Source organism: Rhinichthys klamathensis, unplaced genomic scaffold (genome assembly GCF_029890125.1).
Source record: "Rhinichthys klamathensis goyatoka isolate OS25496 unplaced genomic scaffold, OSU_Roscu_1.1 h1tg000042l_1, whole genome shotgun sequence".
Taxonomy (NCBI): Eukaryota; Metazoa; Chordata; class Actinopteri; order Cypriniformes; family Leuciscidae; genus Rhinichthys; species Rhinichthys klamathensis.
In genome coordinates, this window is record NW_026606589.1 from 2,237,197 (window position 1) to 2,255,667 (window position 18,471).

An 18,471-nucleotide genomic window follows, 5' to 3' on the forward strand; every position below is an offset into this window, starting at 1 on the left:
AATTGTCCTTCTTGGGTGGCAACAACAGAAATAAAGTTTACATTTCACTGATCTAAAACTTGACAGGACATTCTTTACAGTCCTCAGAAATCCACAGTAACTATTTCAAATTAAAAGGGCCACAAATGTTCACAGCCAGTTGCAGTCTATCTTTTCAAAATACTTTAACAAATATGTAGTTCTAGATTCGATTTTGATATGGTCTTAGAACTTGTTTTCTTAGATTCAATGAAATCACACAACAGAATAATAAATAGAGAAACAGCCTGTAACTGAACGATGCATCCTGCCCTCATGCGTGGGTTGAAATGCAGACGCATAAAAATACGCATGGCATGTCCTCAATAACCGTTCTGGCTTTATAATATGAAAACAACAGTCTGCAGGGGTTAAGCAACAACACAGTGATCAAGCAAATTTAGAGTCGTGTTTGAACAGTCTTTCAGCAGATGGTGTCAATAAAAGGCGCAATCTTACCAACACAAAGAATATCACAATCATAATCATGATATTAATATTTGTAAACGCAGCATGATCTTAATATTCTGTGTTAGAACGATTGGCAAAGATGTGTGTTTTTCAAATCAATGTCATACTTATTAAAATATAGCCTAGTTTTGTGAAACAAGAAAAGTTAGAGTACAAATAAAAGAAAACACCTAAAAAATGTTGCGCTGTTTGGATCCACAATGTGATCCATACAGACTTTTGGCCACATAGAGTGCTGCAATTTATGGATATGTATTTACCATTTCATTACCATATAATTATTTATTTATTTTGACCACATCCTTGACGTAAATATCTCCGTTTTAGTCGCAGCTGTTTCTTACCCTCTATCAGTATACAAATTATAAACAGAAAATATATGTGATATCATCCTAATGTTTCATATAATGGTATACTGAGGCATCTGAATAAACAATTCACAGTAGAAGTAGTCAAATTTAAAGTTTTAACAAAAATATATGCCTTCTATTTCCTGATGCAAATACTGCAGAAATTGAGTTAAAATGTTAATCTAAACACATTCATATATATATATATATATATATATATATATATATATATATATATATATATATATATATTCATCAGTTTTGTGTTCTACCATGTTCTGTTTTGATGGACTTTTCGTGTTTTTAGGCCCGTTATACATCTAATATAGGATATTAATGTTGTCTCCCATATGTACTAGAACACTATTATAATGATATATAAGACTGCTGTTGTTTGATAATAAACATTTTGTATAATATAACTGATAATTTAATAAACTACAATTCATAGAAGTATGATGCAGAAATATAAAAAGCAGTATTAATTCTCTACTAGGTAATTGCATACCCTGCAACAATGCATTTAATTTCTAAAGAAGGCAAATATTGGCTTTCTAAGTGGCAATCACACAAATTCAGAGATGAATTCTCTGTAACACTTTTAAATGTTGATATGAGCTTTTTTAAAGGGAATGTACCAACCTCAAGTCTACCCACATTACTAACTAGGGAATAAATGTGTCTAAAGGAACAGTGGTCCAGTGGTTAAACCTCTTTCACAACTAGATTCACACCTTAGGCCAGTGGCACATTAAGACATCAACTGCAAAATCCCTATTACATTGGTCTGACCAACTTCTGACAATCCCACTTAATGCTATCAAGGGTCCAAATAAACTCTCTCTCACACATACAATATTCGACACAAGTGTCAGCGAACACAGAATGATTGTTTTTCATTCCGACACACAACTTGACCTATGACCCATTCACTATACAATTGTAACCAGACTACAAGTCTTGTGGTTGCTGTCTTTTTGTCCATTTCTTTGTCTTCCGTGTTCTTCATGTGTTCCATGCCGCCGTGGCATGGGCGTGGCTGTAAAGCATCTTGGCAATCTGATTTGCTGCTTGGCTTCTGTTCATTGGGAGGTGATGTGGGCGGGGTGGTGGGAGTGGTTTGGTAACTATGATGGGCAAGATGAAGTGCCGGGGATGAGGAGCAGAGGTCATGAACATTGACCTCATGCTTTTTTAGGGGGAGGGGCCAGTTTGATAATTTCATCTTCTGACGGTTGGCGAATGATATCTACAATATAGAAGAGAGACACAAAGAGAAATCTGTTACAGACAAGATTATACAGAGTGCTGGGTAGTCACTGATTACATGTAATCTGGATTACATAATCAGATTCCAAAAATTAAAAACTTGTAATTAGATTATATTAGGCCTATATTTTAAAATACTCGTAATCAGACTACAGTAACTTTTCTATTGCTTACATGATTACATGTTATTCTCACAATGGCAGTAACATTTTAACTAATTATTCATAAATCATTAATTCTACTTATTTGCTATATGTTAAATTTCTATAAAATTCTAATTCGTATATATGTTCAGGTTTGTTTAATTGCACACACAGACCAGTCACTAGTCATATGTCTATAGCCATGTTTCCACCGCAGGAACTTTCCCCAGGAACTAGGGACTTTGGGGTGGTACTCTGTGTGTTTCGACCACAGGGACCAGGGTCTAAATGAAGTTCCAGGTAAAAATGTCCCCCTTAGAAAGTCCCTGCTCGTGAGGTAGTGCTTTTTCAAAGTTCAGGAACTTTCGGGGGTGGACCTTGGGCGCTGAACATGCTGATTAGTTAACGCAGCATTTTGATTGGTTGACTCCACGCAGCATTTTATTTTAACCACCATTTTTAAAAGTCTGTTGTATTGTGTACAGTAAGAGTTGTTTGCTTTTCATTCCCCTTCTCAGGAAACTCAAAATCATTTTTTTGCTAGTACTTATGTGTATTTAAATGTCTGAAACCTAAAATAAACATTATGTGGTTGAAAACACTCAATAGTTGTGATATATGACAGCACTGAGTGCGTCTGTCTCTGGCTCAGCGCCAGCCAACGTGCGAAAGCACATTTGAATTTAGCAGTTGATCACGTGATGCACTGACTGTTCTAATCACACCGGTGTGATCGTACGCTCTAGGGACCAGCCAAGACTGATCACACCGGTGTGATCGTACGTGCGAAAGGGTTAAGCGACAGATAATATGGAGGGATGCCCCACAAGCAAACTTCCTCTACTTATTAGAATCTAGCATACATCCTTACTTCAAAACCCTACAGTAGTTAGGGAGGGAGGTAAGCAAAGTAGAGGGAATCTATACTGTCCTACACAAGTCTGTTCACCCTGCATCAAACCTCATGAACCTCCAGAGAGGGATATATCTCATGAAAGCTGCTGACTGAGACCCCAGCTCTGAAAACTTCTCTACGACTGCCTCATTGGCAGACCGAAGAGATCAGAGTGTAAGATCAAAGCATTGAGGATCAATATTTTTCCTTTTTCCTTATTACAGATGCCCCTCTTGGCAACTATAACAACCATAGAACGACCAATGCACTGGCTGTGTGCTTTGTAGCGCGGATGGATAGATCTGTGGCTTGAGCATATATTTTTTTTTGGACTGCCTCGGGAGATAGTACCACTCAATGTGCGGGGCTTCAACACCTGCGTCCTAACCTTAGGCAGGACACCATCCTCTGGCAGCACTGCTGTGTGGAAATTGGGCGGATTTCTTAAGAAGATTTTTGTGAATTCGGCCCAGACTTTCATCCCACGTGAAAAAAGCCAAGCCAGACGGGAGCTCCCTTACCACGACTCATCCTCAAGAGCTGAACGCGTTTGCTCCATTGGCAAGGCAGGAGCAGAGGAAGCGTTAAAAGAGGACGCAGACCCAGGGGCGAGATAGCTAGCAAGCTGCTCTTCAATTGGGGCATCCATTAAAACAACATAGCAGGAGTAGCCCAAAAGAGTAAAACTTCAGTAAGGCTCCTCCCTATGATCCACCTTCAATCCCCACTATTGATCCTGCCCTGCCACCTTGGCAGCCACAGGACTCAAACTGCGAGGTGCCTACGCTCAACTCACATCCCTCAAGAGAGAGCCAAGCATGGGTGTAGCTTCCCTCAGCAAACACATCACAATGAATGCATTCAGCTCCCTTGAGAGCAGAGCACACACCTTGCAAGCGCTAGATTCTTATAGAAGAATCAAGCAATAACAGAGCCTCTCACTGCGAATGCATCACCATGAGTGCCTTCAACTCCCTCGTGAGCCGAAAGTGCTCTGCGCAAATGCTAGTTTTTTATCCCTCTTTAGAAAATCAAGCAAGAGCAGAGTTCTTACTGCAAATGCAACATAATGAGTGCATCCAGCTCCCTATGGAGTCAAACACTCCAACAGACCTTTATCTTGGACATACAAACAAGCGGCTCCTGAAGACAAAAAAGCTGATGACGTGTAAAGGCCCTTTCACACTGAGCGTGACGCGATAAAGCTAAGCGAATCGCACAGAGCTTTCACACTGAAAGCAAAATGATTGATTGTCTTCAGCTAATTCACGTTTGCACGATAGGTGGTGCTGACCGAGAATACATTTTTGTAAGCATCTCTAAGGTTTTCCCATTTGGCTTTAACCTCGTCCGCTGCACAACACACAACAGTAAATTAAATTTCAAGTTCGGTTTAATTCTAAAGGACATTTAAAAACAGCCACAGGCCGACCAATGTGCTGAACAATAAAAGCATAAAGGAACACAATAAATGAGAAACATACAGTAAGAATCACCATAAGAACCAGACAGAACTGCACATTAAAAGCCAAGGAAAAAATATGAATTTTAAGACAGGATTTGAACTTAGATAAAGTGGAAGCCTCAGTGTGATTAGGTAGGTTATTCCAAAGAGTGGGGTCAGCCACTTCAAAAGCTCTGTTTCCTCTGGTCTTTGAGCGGGTTCTAGGGATTTGGAGGAGAAGGTTACCCTCCGATCTTAGACCTCTTGCAGGAGTGTAGGGGTGGAGTAAATTTGTCAAATAGGTAGGTGCATGATAATTTAATGATTTGTAGATGAGTAGCAGGATTTTATACTTAATTCTATAGTGAATCGGCAGCCGATGTAGGGATTTCAGAAGGGGAGTGACATAATAATTTTTTTATGCCCCTTCAGGAATCTAGCTGCATTTTGAACTATGTGTAGGCGGGATATTTGAGTCTTTGATATGCCGTAATAGAGGGAGTTGTAGTAATCCAGCCGAAACATGATGAAAGCATGGATTGCAACCTCTAGAGAACTCTCTGAAAGAAAGGGTTTGATTATAGAAAAAAAAAAAAAAAAAAAAATCGAACTTATGACAATAAGATTAAATAAAGTTTAAGACAATAATAATAAAAGTTTTCAATAAAAGTGAAAACTTTTAAAAGTGATACGGTACTATAGCGATATTTTAAGCCAAAATAAAGAAGAGTTTTTTTCATTATTACTTTATTATTATTAAAATAAAGTTAGTGTATTATTATCAGGACCCACAAATATACCTCCATTGAATTATTATACATTATATTCAACATTATATATAGTAGTTTAATTTAGTTATTTAGTTTTTCTCATGCAGTACTCGCGCTTTCAACACAGGCATTCGTTGGATCTCTTAAAGGGACACTTCACCCATTTGCATTAAGCTTTGTATCTTTAGAAACCCAGTCATATTTTTGAATGGTCATGGTTTATTCCCTTATTTTCCCCTGAGATGGGAGAAATAAGGATTAAATGTTCCACTTCCTGCTTTTTATGACGTAAAAATCGTCATTTTGCGTCATAAAAAGCAGGAAGTCCCATTTCTTTGTATAAGGGTTGAGACTACAAACACTAGCTCATCATTTATTCAGGGTGTGGGACCCACTCACGCTACAGACCTATTACAGATCAGTGGGTGGGACTTCACTTGCAGATACTGAATTCAATATCAGCCATCTTGTTTGGAAGCTAAGCTAACAAGCGCTGTGGAGATAGGAAGTTACGACAATGACGGAAGAAACTAAACATGATATGGAAGAAGAGGATTTTGAAATTCTGCTGCTCGAATCCGATGTTCGTGGCTATCTTTACGAGCCGCAATATAGTGAAGAGCAGCTGAGGCTGATGGAGGAACAGGAGGTGGCTGCTGCGGCTTCTGCAGTCGAGGCAGAAGACCTGCCTGTCACGGACGAGGAGCCCGGACTGGCTCAAGCTGGGCGGACTGCTGGTGCCTGTGCTCTCGCTGTGTGCTACGGACACAGATAGAGTCCGTCTGCTGCAGAGAATTTCAACGATGGCAATTTCTCCTGGACGAAATCTCTGAATCAGACGAGCACACGGACGTTTGTGTTGTGATGTGAACCATCCTAGTTTCGCCTGACTGAACATCCCGGTATCGTGCAATAATTCACCATATAGAAAGAAAGACAAACGAGGAGTAATTCACTAATGAGTTTGCCAATGTAACGGGGTTCATTGTTGTGGGAAGAAGGAGGCGGGAACCGGCGAACATTTAAACATTTTAATAGTAAAATAAACAAATACAAAACAAAAGTATAAGCCAGCAGCCCCTCACGGAGGACTGCTGGCCACACACAACAGAAACAAAACACAACATAAAATCAGGCCTGCTCCTCTCTCGATCTGCCCTGTCGTCGCTCCTCCTTTTATGCGTCCGCTCCTCCGTGAGAGATGCGAGACCGGTACGTCTCACAGGTGTCGTTCATTATCACTCACGCCACCGGCCTCGCGCCGTCCTCTCACGTCCCTCGTCCTGCTCGCCACAGCAAACTAACTAGAAATTTTGTGTGAAATGAATGAAAACTCTGGTGGCAGCTAACGTTAGCCTTGTAGACGAAAGAGTGATTTCTCTGATGTTTGCGCTGTTCTGGATTAGTGGGAGTGGCTTGTGGAGCTGTGCAATGTGGTGCATTGTGGGAGTTGTTGTCTTACATACAAATGCGCCCTAAAGTTATTTTCTGTCTTTTCTCGGTCAAGAGGGTACCAAATTCAAAAATTATTTTACATTTCGACTACATATATGACCCACTTTCAATAAAGATTAATGTTGAAATGGGTGAAGTGCTCCTTTAAGCCCGGGACACACCAAACCATCGCCAAAGAACTAGCGCTGATGAAAGCCGACAGTGTTGTTGCCTTGCGTCACCTGCTTCGGGGAAAAAAGCTGCATTTGAACACACCTAGAGAACTACAGGCGTTCTGAACGCGCCTGCGTGTAAATGAGACAAATGTCTATTTCTGTAGATACAGTATATTCATTTATATTCGTCATTCAAAAAGGGAAACAGATTTCTCACAATTGCGAGTTTACATCTCGCATACTGACTTTATTTATCCAATATTTTTATTTCTCCGATATTTTTTCAATTGTGAGGTATAAAGTCAAATTCAATGGAAATTATTATTTTTTTTATTTATTTTTTTACCTCAGAATAGTTTAATATCTCACAATTCTGACTTTATAACATGCAATTGGGACTTAATATCATGCAATTCTGACTTTATATCTCCCAATTGCGTAGGCTATTATAAAGTCAGAATTGCGAGATATAATGCAATTCTGAGAAAAAAAGTCAGAATTTCAAGTAGCTTATATTTCTCGCAATTGCAATTGCAATTGCAATTGGGACTTTATATCACGCAAATCTGACTTAATAACACGCAATTGCGACTTTATATCACGCAAATCTGACTTAATAACACGCAATTGCGACTTTATATCACGCAAATCTGACTTAATAACACGCAATTGCGACTTTATATAATTTCTGAGATAAAAAGTCAGAATAGTGAGATAAAAAGTCGCCATTACCTTTTTTTATTTCTCACTCTGTGTCGAAAACAAGCTTCCATACCATACCATACACCAGACATGTCTTGCAGACACTGAACAGCAAATTAAGAGGAACCTTATGCTACAGATCACTGTGGAAAAATTACTATAGCCAATAAAGAAGGAACTCTTACCAGGCAAAATATCATTAAGCACTTTTTTTTTTTTTTTTTTTTTTTACATCTGACAGGATTTATTTTCTTGATGCTGTTATTATTTTTGCATTTTCCATTGAATGTGTACTGGTATTTTAAGATGTTTACAGACCTTATTGTATTGTATCTTTAAAATTACAGAGACAATTGGCTACTTGACTCGTTTTTGCTTCCACTCAACAGCAAATATGACCTGAATAAAATAAAATGGCTTTATTTTAAAATGTTCTATATACAAGCATTAAAAAAAAAAAACTTGCGGTGAGGACATGCTATTAATCCATCAAATTTAGGTTTAAAATCATGTGATTTAAAATGTTGTAAAATTAACTATTTTGCATGTAGCCTAGTGTAGAGTGAAACTCGGATAACTTAAAGGATTAGTTCACTTTTAAAAAAACTTTTGCTGATAATTTACTCACCCCCATGTCATCCAAGATGTCCATGTCTTTCTTTCTTCAGTCGAAAAGAAATTAAGGTTTTTGATGAAAACATTCCAGGATTTTTCTCCATATAATGCACTTTGCTGGGCACCAAACGGTTCAAGGTCCAAAAGACAGTTTCAGTGCAAACTGCAAACTGTTCAAATGGCTTTAAACGACACCAGACGATGAATAAGGGTCTTATCAAGCGAAACGATCGCTCATTTAAAAAAGAAATAACAAAGTTTAAGTTTTATAAGCTCAAATGCTCGCCTTGCTCTGTTCTGTGTGACTCTCCTGTTCGAACTCGTTCATCAAAATGAACGAATCTTTTTCCGAGTCAATTCGTTCATTTCGTTCGTTAAATGAACCAAATGACTCGAAAAAAGATTTGTTCATTTTGATGAACGAGTTCGAACAGGAGAGTCACGAACGTGCATCACAGAACAGAGCAAGGCGAGCATTTGACATTATTAAACTTAAACTTTGTTATTTATTTTTGAAATGACCGATCTTTTCGCTTGATAAGACCATTATTCATCGTCTGGAATCGTTTAAAGCCCTTTGAACAGTTTGTAGTTTGCACTGAAACTGTCTTTTGGACCTTGAACCGTTTGGTGCCCAGCAAAGTGCATTATATGGAGAAAAATCCTGGAATGTTTTCATCAAAAACCTTAATTTCTTTTCGACTGAAGAAAGAAAGACATGGACATCTTGGATGACATGGGGGTGAGTAAATTATCAGCAAAAGTTTTTTTAAAAGTGAACTAATCCTTTAAGCATCCCATTTATGTAAATAATTACTTATTCATCAATAATTACTTATAACTATTTAACAGTACTACTACTACACAGGTTAGAACATCATCTCAGTACAATATTGAGCATACATGTCACTTAAAGGTGCTATATGTATTTTCTAGCGGCCTCTATTGGCGATGTTTCAGATTGCAACCAATTTTTACAAGAGCGCTCGTGCTCTTGCGCGTGCTCGAACACAAGAGCGAGCACTCATGGTACATGGCCACACTGAGACTTTCAACACACTGGAGAAAGCATCACACAACATGCTGGAAACTCATGTAAACTCCCACTGCAACGTTACAATAATAGGCTACTTTTATCAGCTTGAGTTGAACTAATGCTCCATGCTCGTACCATGATAACGTTACATTGACTGCATTTAGCCGACATGTGGTGTTAGCATAAGGCATTTCACTAACTATTCGTGTATCTTTCACAATCAGCAAAACATGTCAACATAGGTGAATGTATAATATGATAACGAAAACGGTTAGTGCCTAGACTGAACAATTTCAGTGTAACAGTAAGATCGTAGGAAGTAACATTACTGTACTGAACTTGTCTGGAAATGTGTATTATAAACAATATGATAGTAGTGGGATGAGTGACGTTAGACAGTAGATCTAGTACATAAAATAAAAGTTACATCTTAAAGCACCTACTTTTTGTTATCCTGGAACAGTCTTGTATTCATTTCATATCTCATGCATGTTGTAGTTTACCTTGCTATTTCATTACAGTTTACCATTATTTATTTCAGCATATCTGAAAACTTGTAATTTATCACAATAAAAATAGCGGAGGTCTCTCCATAATTCAAACGCTCTGCCGATGTTGATCCGTGTTTTCGTCCTGAGTCGATCTGATTCACGTTTGGCCTGACGAGCTTCAGCAGATAAATTTTTATTTTGTTTTGTATATTTATGTGGAGTTAGTGTTGGAGTCTGTGTTGTGCTGGAGGCAGGTCGTTTTTTAATGTTATCAGACTCCATGTCGTTAGCTGCAGTGCCGTCGAATAGACTGTATATAAAAAGGAGAGAGGCTCGGGAGCGTGCATGCACGTCACATCCGATGGATTTCGCAGAAAATCTGACCCGGAGACCTCACATAAAATAGGAATACCGGCCTTCAGAGGTAATAGCAAAACCCGACAAGTGGATCATTGTAATGTGTGATTACAACCCCTTCACACACAGGTAATAAAAAAGGATTCATTTTAGAAGAAAAGTTACATATAGCACCTTTAAGACCAGCGCATGCAAATTATAACCCAGAGATCGGTACTGCGCATGCGTCTATGACGTCACCACAACACACCTCCATCCACTACGTATTGGACCATCCAGCTACGTCATTGTGCTACAGCATGCAGCGAGGGGTGTCTCCGCTGGTTCCAACCGTCGGCTTGGTGTGTCCCAGGCTTTACACAGACAAGTCGTGCACAGTCTGCACACACAGACTCTCCCGGTGCTTGCTATGTTGTATTCTAAGTCATGCAAGCATTTGAACAACGTCGTTGTAAATCTGTTCATCATATAAAGTCATTGTGTCTCTTCAAAAGACTTGGATTTGGATTAGGTCGCACTCGATTGATTGTTATTACGATGCCTTTATGAAATGTTTTGGATCTTTTAAGATTTAGAGGCATGGACATTAAGTGGAGGGACAGAAATCTCTGAGGTATAAAAATATCTTAATTTGTGTTTGGGAGTTTAATGAAAATCTTACAGGTTTGAAGCGACACGAGGGTGAGTACATGGTGACAGAATTTACATTTCTGTCAGGACCACTATTGTCAAATACGATTGACAATTAGCATACAGTTTGGATTGGCGGTATGGTTCCGTTCTGGGCGAGAACTCCCTGCGCATCCATGCAGCCTAGCATGGATAAGAGCAGGGAGAGCAGCAATAACCCCCCTTAGGGTAAACAGAACAGAACCAACATGAATGTATTGCAGATATCATTAATTCAAGATTTTAAAATACAACATAATTCGAGAATTTATTCTGATTCAAGGGGAATCAGAATGCCGAATGCTGACTGGGCGAGAGGAGGAGCTGGGGATGGAGGAGGGTAATTAGCTCCTGAGAAACGCGATAGCTGCTGATAATACTGAAGGCGCTTATATGTATACAGTGATAGGCGTTGAATTCCTAGGTAGACGTGGATCAGCTGAGAGACAGCTGATGCAAGCTTGACTAACGTGACCTGCCAGAACTGATGCTACGCTTGATTTTTGGGTGAATTATACCTTATAAATTCAGTAAGCTAAAACTAACTTTATTTCGCGAATCATATAATTTACATCAATGATACATTTTCGTCGCATTTTTATATCGCGATATGTCAATATAACGATGTATCGTTACACCCCGATTTGGTACTACACAGAAACCATCATCGACTATGATCTAAAGTGGTTTTTGATTAAATAATGGGCAGACATGCATTATTTAGTGTTTTATAATAAACTGAACGCTGCTTACCATTTCTCATGCAAAAATTTATTATTCTTTATTGTTATAAAAATACCCCAAGCCACATGAAAAACATATACAGAACATATATCGTCGTAATCATATATTTATTTGGCTTCATGTTTCCACTGTAGAAACGTTTCTCAAAAAGTGAGGGTGCTCAAAATAGGGCCGAGCGATACCTATTGTCTACGACAATATTGTAATTGCTGTTATGTTAAAGGGATTGTTCACCCAAAAATGAAAATTCTGTCATAATTTACTCACCCTCAAGTTGTTTCAAACCTGTATGAATTTCTTTTTTCTGTTGAACACAAAAGATTATATTTTGAAGAATGTCTGTAACCAAACAGTTGATGGGCCCCATTGATTTCCATAGTATTTTCACGAGTTCACACTTACATACAATTAAAGGGAATAAAGTATAATGCGTATTTGGCGTGCTGTCCGGGGGGAGGGCTCCGAGCTCGGAATTTGGCCCGAACCCAGAGTACTCCCCACCGTATGTAAAGTGGTTTTGAACTAGAAGAGTGGAGAAGGGGTGGTGGAGGGACGCTGCTAAACTGTCAGAGAAATGAGGTGAGACTGCTGAGTCTATATATACACGTTTTAATCATGATTGCTGAGTGCTCTCCACCCGTGTTAATTATCTGAACGTGCTTCTCCCGAACTTGTTAATAAAACATCATTTTAATCATGATTGCTGAGTGCTCTCCACCCGTGTTAATTATCTGAACGTGCTTCTCCCGAACTTTGTTAATAAAACATCATTTCTTTTTCCTACTATGGGAGTCAATGGGTGCTTGGGCCTGTCTGGTTACCCATATTCCTCAAAATATCTTCTTTTGTGTTCAGCAGAAGAAAGAAATTCATACAGGTTTGGAACAACATGAGAGTGAATAAATTATGACAGAAGTTTCATTTTTGGGTGAACTATCCCTTTAAACGATATGCGATCTGCATGATCGAGTAGCCTATGTCCCTGTACGAGTTTTTGTGCTTTACATTTATTATATCATATGATATAGTTAAGAAATGTTACACACAGAGTGCTTTTTCCCCAAATATCAGCAGTATTGCAAATGTGTGAAGTATTGAAACTGATTTTATTCTGCAGTTGAATAAAGTTAATATAAGTAACTTACATTATTGACATTTAGTTTCTGACGACAACGAATCAGTCCTTTTAAACGAAACAGCTGATTTAAAGATTAAATGACTCACTCGTTAAGCCAGTCAAATGCTATGGTCACTCGGCGGCGCCGGCCGCGGCACTTGCTAAGATTTATCGCCGGTGTTTGAATGGGTGTCATGCGGTGAGAGTGAGGTTGTAGGGCGGGGTTCGCTGCTGTCATCGCCAGGCGGTGTCATTTCGTCTTGTTGTGATGTAGAGGTTTGAGCTTTCTTGAGCCAATTTCATATGTCCATGATTAAAAAAGGACGATTAATATTTTTAGGCTACCTAAAGGCAGCCCCGTCTCAGAAAGTCAGCTAACGAATTTCCTGAGAGGGACGCACACACGCAAGCAAAGTGGGCAATTAAAGAGACAGCTTCACCTATGCGAATCACGATCGCGAAAGGACACAACCAATCCAATGCATTAAACATGAAAGCATAATGAAATAATTTCTGATTCGAAAAATTGCATTAATGGATTTATTTGGTTTATTATATGAGTGTGAAATCCGTCTGTGTTTCTTTTGTCGGCAAAATCTCGTTTACATGTGTGCTAATAAAAATTTTACCTGAGGGTGCTTTCACTTTTGTTTGAGGGTGCTTAGCACCCTCAAGCACCCCCGTAGAACCGGGCCTGCTTAGACCTTTCTTTGTCAAGATTAGAAAAGGTTTTGATCATAAATTATGAAATATAATAAAATAAAATAATTAAATAATTTAGACTACCGTTTCTATGGTAACGCAATGTTCAATTTCAAAACGGTTTTCACAGGATGAATTCTGAGTTTGTAAGCTTTCAAATGATACCAAATTTATGATAACTACTAAAATATGTGATGTAATAAAAAAAGGCGATAAAAAAGATAATATTATATTTTAGATTTAGAGGATAATATATTATACTTTTTAGAGGATAATATTATATTATAATTTTTTATTAAAAAATACTAGATTATATGTTTTATTATGAACTTTTAGCATGAAAACCAAAGTTTCAATTATTAAAGGTGTGTGCGTCAACTTTTTGTGACAAAGGTCAGAACTCCTGTTATGATGCAGATTTTTTTGAGGTGCACTCTTGTCAAAAATTCATCGGTTACTCTTCTTTCATAATTTGTAGCAAAAAACAGCAGTCAAATATCTATTTAGGATTCTTAGACCTTTCCAACGATATATAGTTTGTCATAATTAGATTAGGATTTAATAGTAATATAGCGAAGTAAAGTTAGGCGTCCCGTATACGGGACGGTGACAGTTGTGTGAAAGGGCCTTAACTCAGGCACCCTTTTATACTCACGGGTGCTCTGTGTGTGACGCCATGGATTGCCATCTGCCTATGATTATTGGCTTTCGTTTACATGTACCTCAGACACTGGTCACGCTGATGGTGTTACCCACAGTGTCAATACCAGACAAAGCATCGAAGTTCCACTTCGAAAGGGAATTGCAATTTGGTGCAGATGCTGATATTTGTATGGTCAAAAAATAAGATGAAATTCTGATAGCTTGTAATGTAAAACAATGAGATCTTTATAACAGTATAGCAGACTACTTTCATAAAATGGATAAAAATATCAGTTCACTATCACTCTATATCTCCCAAAAATATGTCTTAGTGGGATGATATTAAAATGCTTAGTTTTATGATCAAAGCTCTATAGTTTTAAAACATGTAATGCCATGCAATACAATGCTGATTGAGAGATTATCAAATAATTACTACTCAAAAGTATGGATAATCTAGTAAACCTAAATTGCTACAGTCCAGTAAGTGTTCATCTTGAAATATTCCTAATATAACAGTTACTCTTGTGTTTATGTTTTAAAAATCTGTAAAGATTTCACAGCAAAAAGACATGTCACAACCTGAAGATGTACATTTTTATAATTATACTAATAAGCCTTTTACTAGCTAAAAAAAACCTATAAACTACCAATAAGACCACAGAAGGCATGTAGTAGATTGTGTGCAACAAGTTTTTCAGCAAAGTTTTGATCATGTTGATAATGTAGAGGCATTGGAAATTTGTGTATTAAATATAATACAGTTGGCTTTATATGGTTAATGTAATCTGAGGTTCCTTTTGAGTAAATTATTGCCTATGTAGACAGCAAGACTGACGGTAAGACTTACTCCTTCAGAAGTAAATAGGATGAAACAGGGGAGCAATGTCACAAATAATGCTATGATCTGTTGATTGTGTTTATTTTTATGATGTAAAAGACAGAGACTTTTAAAGGGAACTGATCTGTACCCTTATATTTCTTTGCAGAGGGGATGCGTGTGAGTTTGGTGTCAATCTCGTCGTCTTCAGAGATCTTTAGCACGGTTGTGCGGTACTCAATGACCCGGGTCAAGAGGTCAGGTCGCCGTGAGATCTCAAAGATGTGCTCTATGTAGGATAGGTCATCTATGCAAAACAGACAAATCACAGAGATGTCATATAAAACAGAACAAAAGCATAAAAACATATCTGTACAATAAATTAAATTGTTAATGGAATGGAAATACTTGTTATAAATCACTCAGATTTAATTTCTAACGCATTCAACTTCCTTTGTTGTTTTTTTTTTTAACAGAATGCTTGAGCATATTTAAACATGGTGCCTCAAAATGTGTCACAAAATATAAAATATCACATTACGTCACATTTTTGAGCATTTCTATAAATTTTCCATGAAATTATGCGATGATTGCGATCTGATGAGGTTTGAGCGATCTCTCCCATCCTCATCCTTTCAGCCAGAGCAACCGAGGGAGCTCATGAGAAGAAAACGTCTCAGGTTACGTATGTAACCCTGGTTCCCTGAGAGGGAACGAGACGCTGCGTTTGAGACGCGGTGGGAACGCTCTGCGTGATTGCGTCATGAAGCACGTGTAAAATCAGTCCAATGGAAGCCCGATACGTCATGGGTGACGTCATAGACCAGGAAACTATAAATCACCCTTGAAAACAGACCGCGACAGCTTCTGAAAAAGTCTGAAGCAAGTCGATCAGGGCATGCAGGAAGTATGGCAGGCAAACGCAGCGTCTCGTTCCCTCTCAGGGAACCAGGGTTACATACGTAACCTGAGACGTTCCCTTTCAAGGGAACTTCGAGCTGCGTTTGAGACGCGATGGGAACCCCATACCCACTACGCCATAGTGACAAATGCCCGTTCTGTGTGAAGTCCTTGCGCACACTAAGAAGCAAGCAACCTCGCCCCAGGAGTGGAGAAATCAAGGTCATAAAACCTGACAAATGTATGTGGAGAGGACCAACCTGCCGCATTACAAATGTCAAGAAGGGAAACACCCGAAATTAAGGCCGTAGAGGCCGCCATACTCCTTGTAGAATGGGCCCGTACAGCCATAGGTGAAGGCTGACCGGCCGCTTCATAAGCCAATGATATAGCCTCAACTATCCATTTGCTCATAACCTGTTTAGATGCAGGGCACCCTCTTCTGAGTGACCCAAAACATACAAATAACTGCTCTGACTTACGCCACAGGGCAGCTCTGTGAACGTAGGCATCCAATGCCCGAACTGGACATAACAGGTTCAGTTGTTCCTGATCTGGGGTATTAAAAGGTGGAGGATAAAAGGCCTGCAACACTATTGGGCCCCTAACATTAACTGGGACCTTAGGAATATAACCCGGTCTAGGGTATAGAAATGCTTTCACCATACCAGGTGCAAATTCCAGACATGACGGAGCAACCGACAGGGCATGCAAATCTCCAATTCTCTTGATAGATGAAATAGCAAGGAGAAATAAAGCTTTCAAAGTGAGAAATTTTTCTGAAACCTCTTCAATAGGCTCGAAGGGAGCCAGAGCCAGACCCTCAAGTACAATGGCTTAATCCCAAGCCGGTGCTCTAGAGTGCAGTGCAGGTCTCAACCTCAATGTACCACGGAGAAAACGAGTAATCAGAGGATCTCTCCCAAAAGAAGTACCCCCCAGAGGGGTATGATAGGCCGAAATAGCCGCCACATAAACTTTTAAGGTGGAAGGAGATAATCCAGCAGAGAAACGGTCTTGCAGAAAATCGAGAACTGAACCAACAGGGCAGTTAACAGGATCTAACTGACGCTCACCACACCAGGTGGAGAATAATTTCCATTTCAGTGCATAAAGTCTTCTCGTGGAAGGAGCTCTGGAATGGAGAATGTCTCAACGACCTCAGTCGAGAGACTGGATTCTATGAGCCTGGCCCCCTCAGAGGCCAGGCCCACAGTTTCCACAACTCCGGTCGAGGGTGAAATATCGTGCCCCCTGCCTGGGACAGCAGGTCCCTCCTGAACGGAATCTCCATGGGAGAGCCGTCCAGAAGAGACAAAGTCCGAGAACCAAACTCGAGTCGGCCAGTACGGGGCTACTAGTAGCAGATGAGCCCCTTCCCGGCGAACCCTCTCCAGAACCTCCGGGAGCATAGATATCGGGGGAAATGCGTACAGGTGCAGCCTCGGCCACACCTGCACCATCGCATCCAGTCTGAGAAGAGCTGGCTGCGTGAGGGGGAACCATATAGAGCAATGCGTTGTACAAACGATGTGAAAGGTCGACTTGACTTTAGTTAGACCAAAGTTCTCCCTAAGAAGCTCCACCACCTCGGGGTGAAGTCTCCAATCCCCAGTGCCCGGTTGCATAAAGCACCTTAAGTGTAATTTTGCCCTTAAAGTCGCCCTTATGTTTCCCTTAAACCTAAGGGTGTTGCAGAAAAATACCCTTAAGTGTTACTTAACGGTTTTTTTAAGTGAAACGTCATAAACACTTAGAATTTCCCTTAAATGCTGTTTTTTCACTTAAGTAATCGTTAAGTGTTGCATAAAACCCCTTAACGGTAATTTCCCTAAGTATAAGTTAAGGTTTGGAAATCGTAACCTTAAGAGTAACGCGGACAAAAATAAGACGACATGGCTGAATTTATGAAACCAGCTGAAGATCATAGGGAATAGGGAGAACCCTTTGGACCAATTTAGCCATGAAAAATTGTTGCAAGAATACCGATTTGATCGACACGCAATATTTGACATCGCTATCAAACTAGACGGCTGTCTGTCTGTCATTACACGCGACTCGCATGTAAACTATCACAACGTTAAGTCAGTGCGCGCACGGAGAGTGTGTGGCCGACAAAAAATTCACAGGAGAACGAGCTGATTCTGTGTTTTAAAAGGAATCATGACAGAAGAAAACAGGTATGCTATGGAAATATACTCAGCTGTATTTCGAGACACAGAGCCAGAAGTGCATTCACAAAACCTAAACAAATGCCAAAGCATGAGACGGTGAACAACACAAACTGCCGCCACGTTCGGAGCTAACGCGGTGTTGCGTGATAGCGTCACTGGACTGACACGTGATATTCCGACATGTTAGTGTTTTGCGCATCTATGGCAACAACAGACTTTTATAACGTGAATCCAGGATCGCTGTCGTGAAACACTTAAATGTTTCCCTTACCTAAGAGAACCGTTTAAGAGATTATATGCAACACCCTTAAGTTGTTCTCTTAGGTAAGGGTAAATCGCCCCTTAAGTATCATACTTAAGGGAAAAACTTAAGGTACTTTATGCAACCGGGCACTGGGCCTCAGCCCCTGCCTCAACAGGATATCTGCTCTGATATACGAGACCATCAGTGTGTTGTCCGCCATTCGCCGAGCAACCACTCATGATCGCCCCCACTTGTGAGGGAAGCATCCGTCGATAGCAATATGCGTCG

At 39.6% G+C, this 18,471-nt stretch overlaps 1 protein-coding gene across 1 annotated transcript in view; it reads right to left on the reverse strand.

The window, feature by feature from the left end:
* Positions 1-1,888: 1,888 nt before the first annotated feature.
* LOC130082266 (astrocytic phosphoprotein PEA-15) overlaps positions 1,889-18,471 on the reverse strand; it is an 81,520-nt gene continuing 64,937 nt past the window's right edge. Inside the window, exons 3-4 of the mRNA XM_056247068.1 lie at positions 15,017-15,172; positions 1,889-2,088 (exon numbers count right to left, since the gene is read on the reverse strand). Coding sequence (XP_056103043.1) covers positions 2,024-2,088; positions 15,017-15,172 — 221 coding nt within the window. The 3' untranslated portion in view covers positions 1,889-2,023. The remainder of the gene's footprint in view (positions 2,089-15,016; positions 15,173-18,471) is intronic.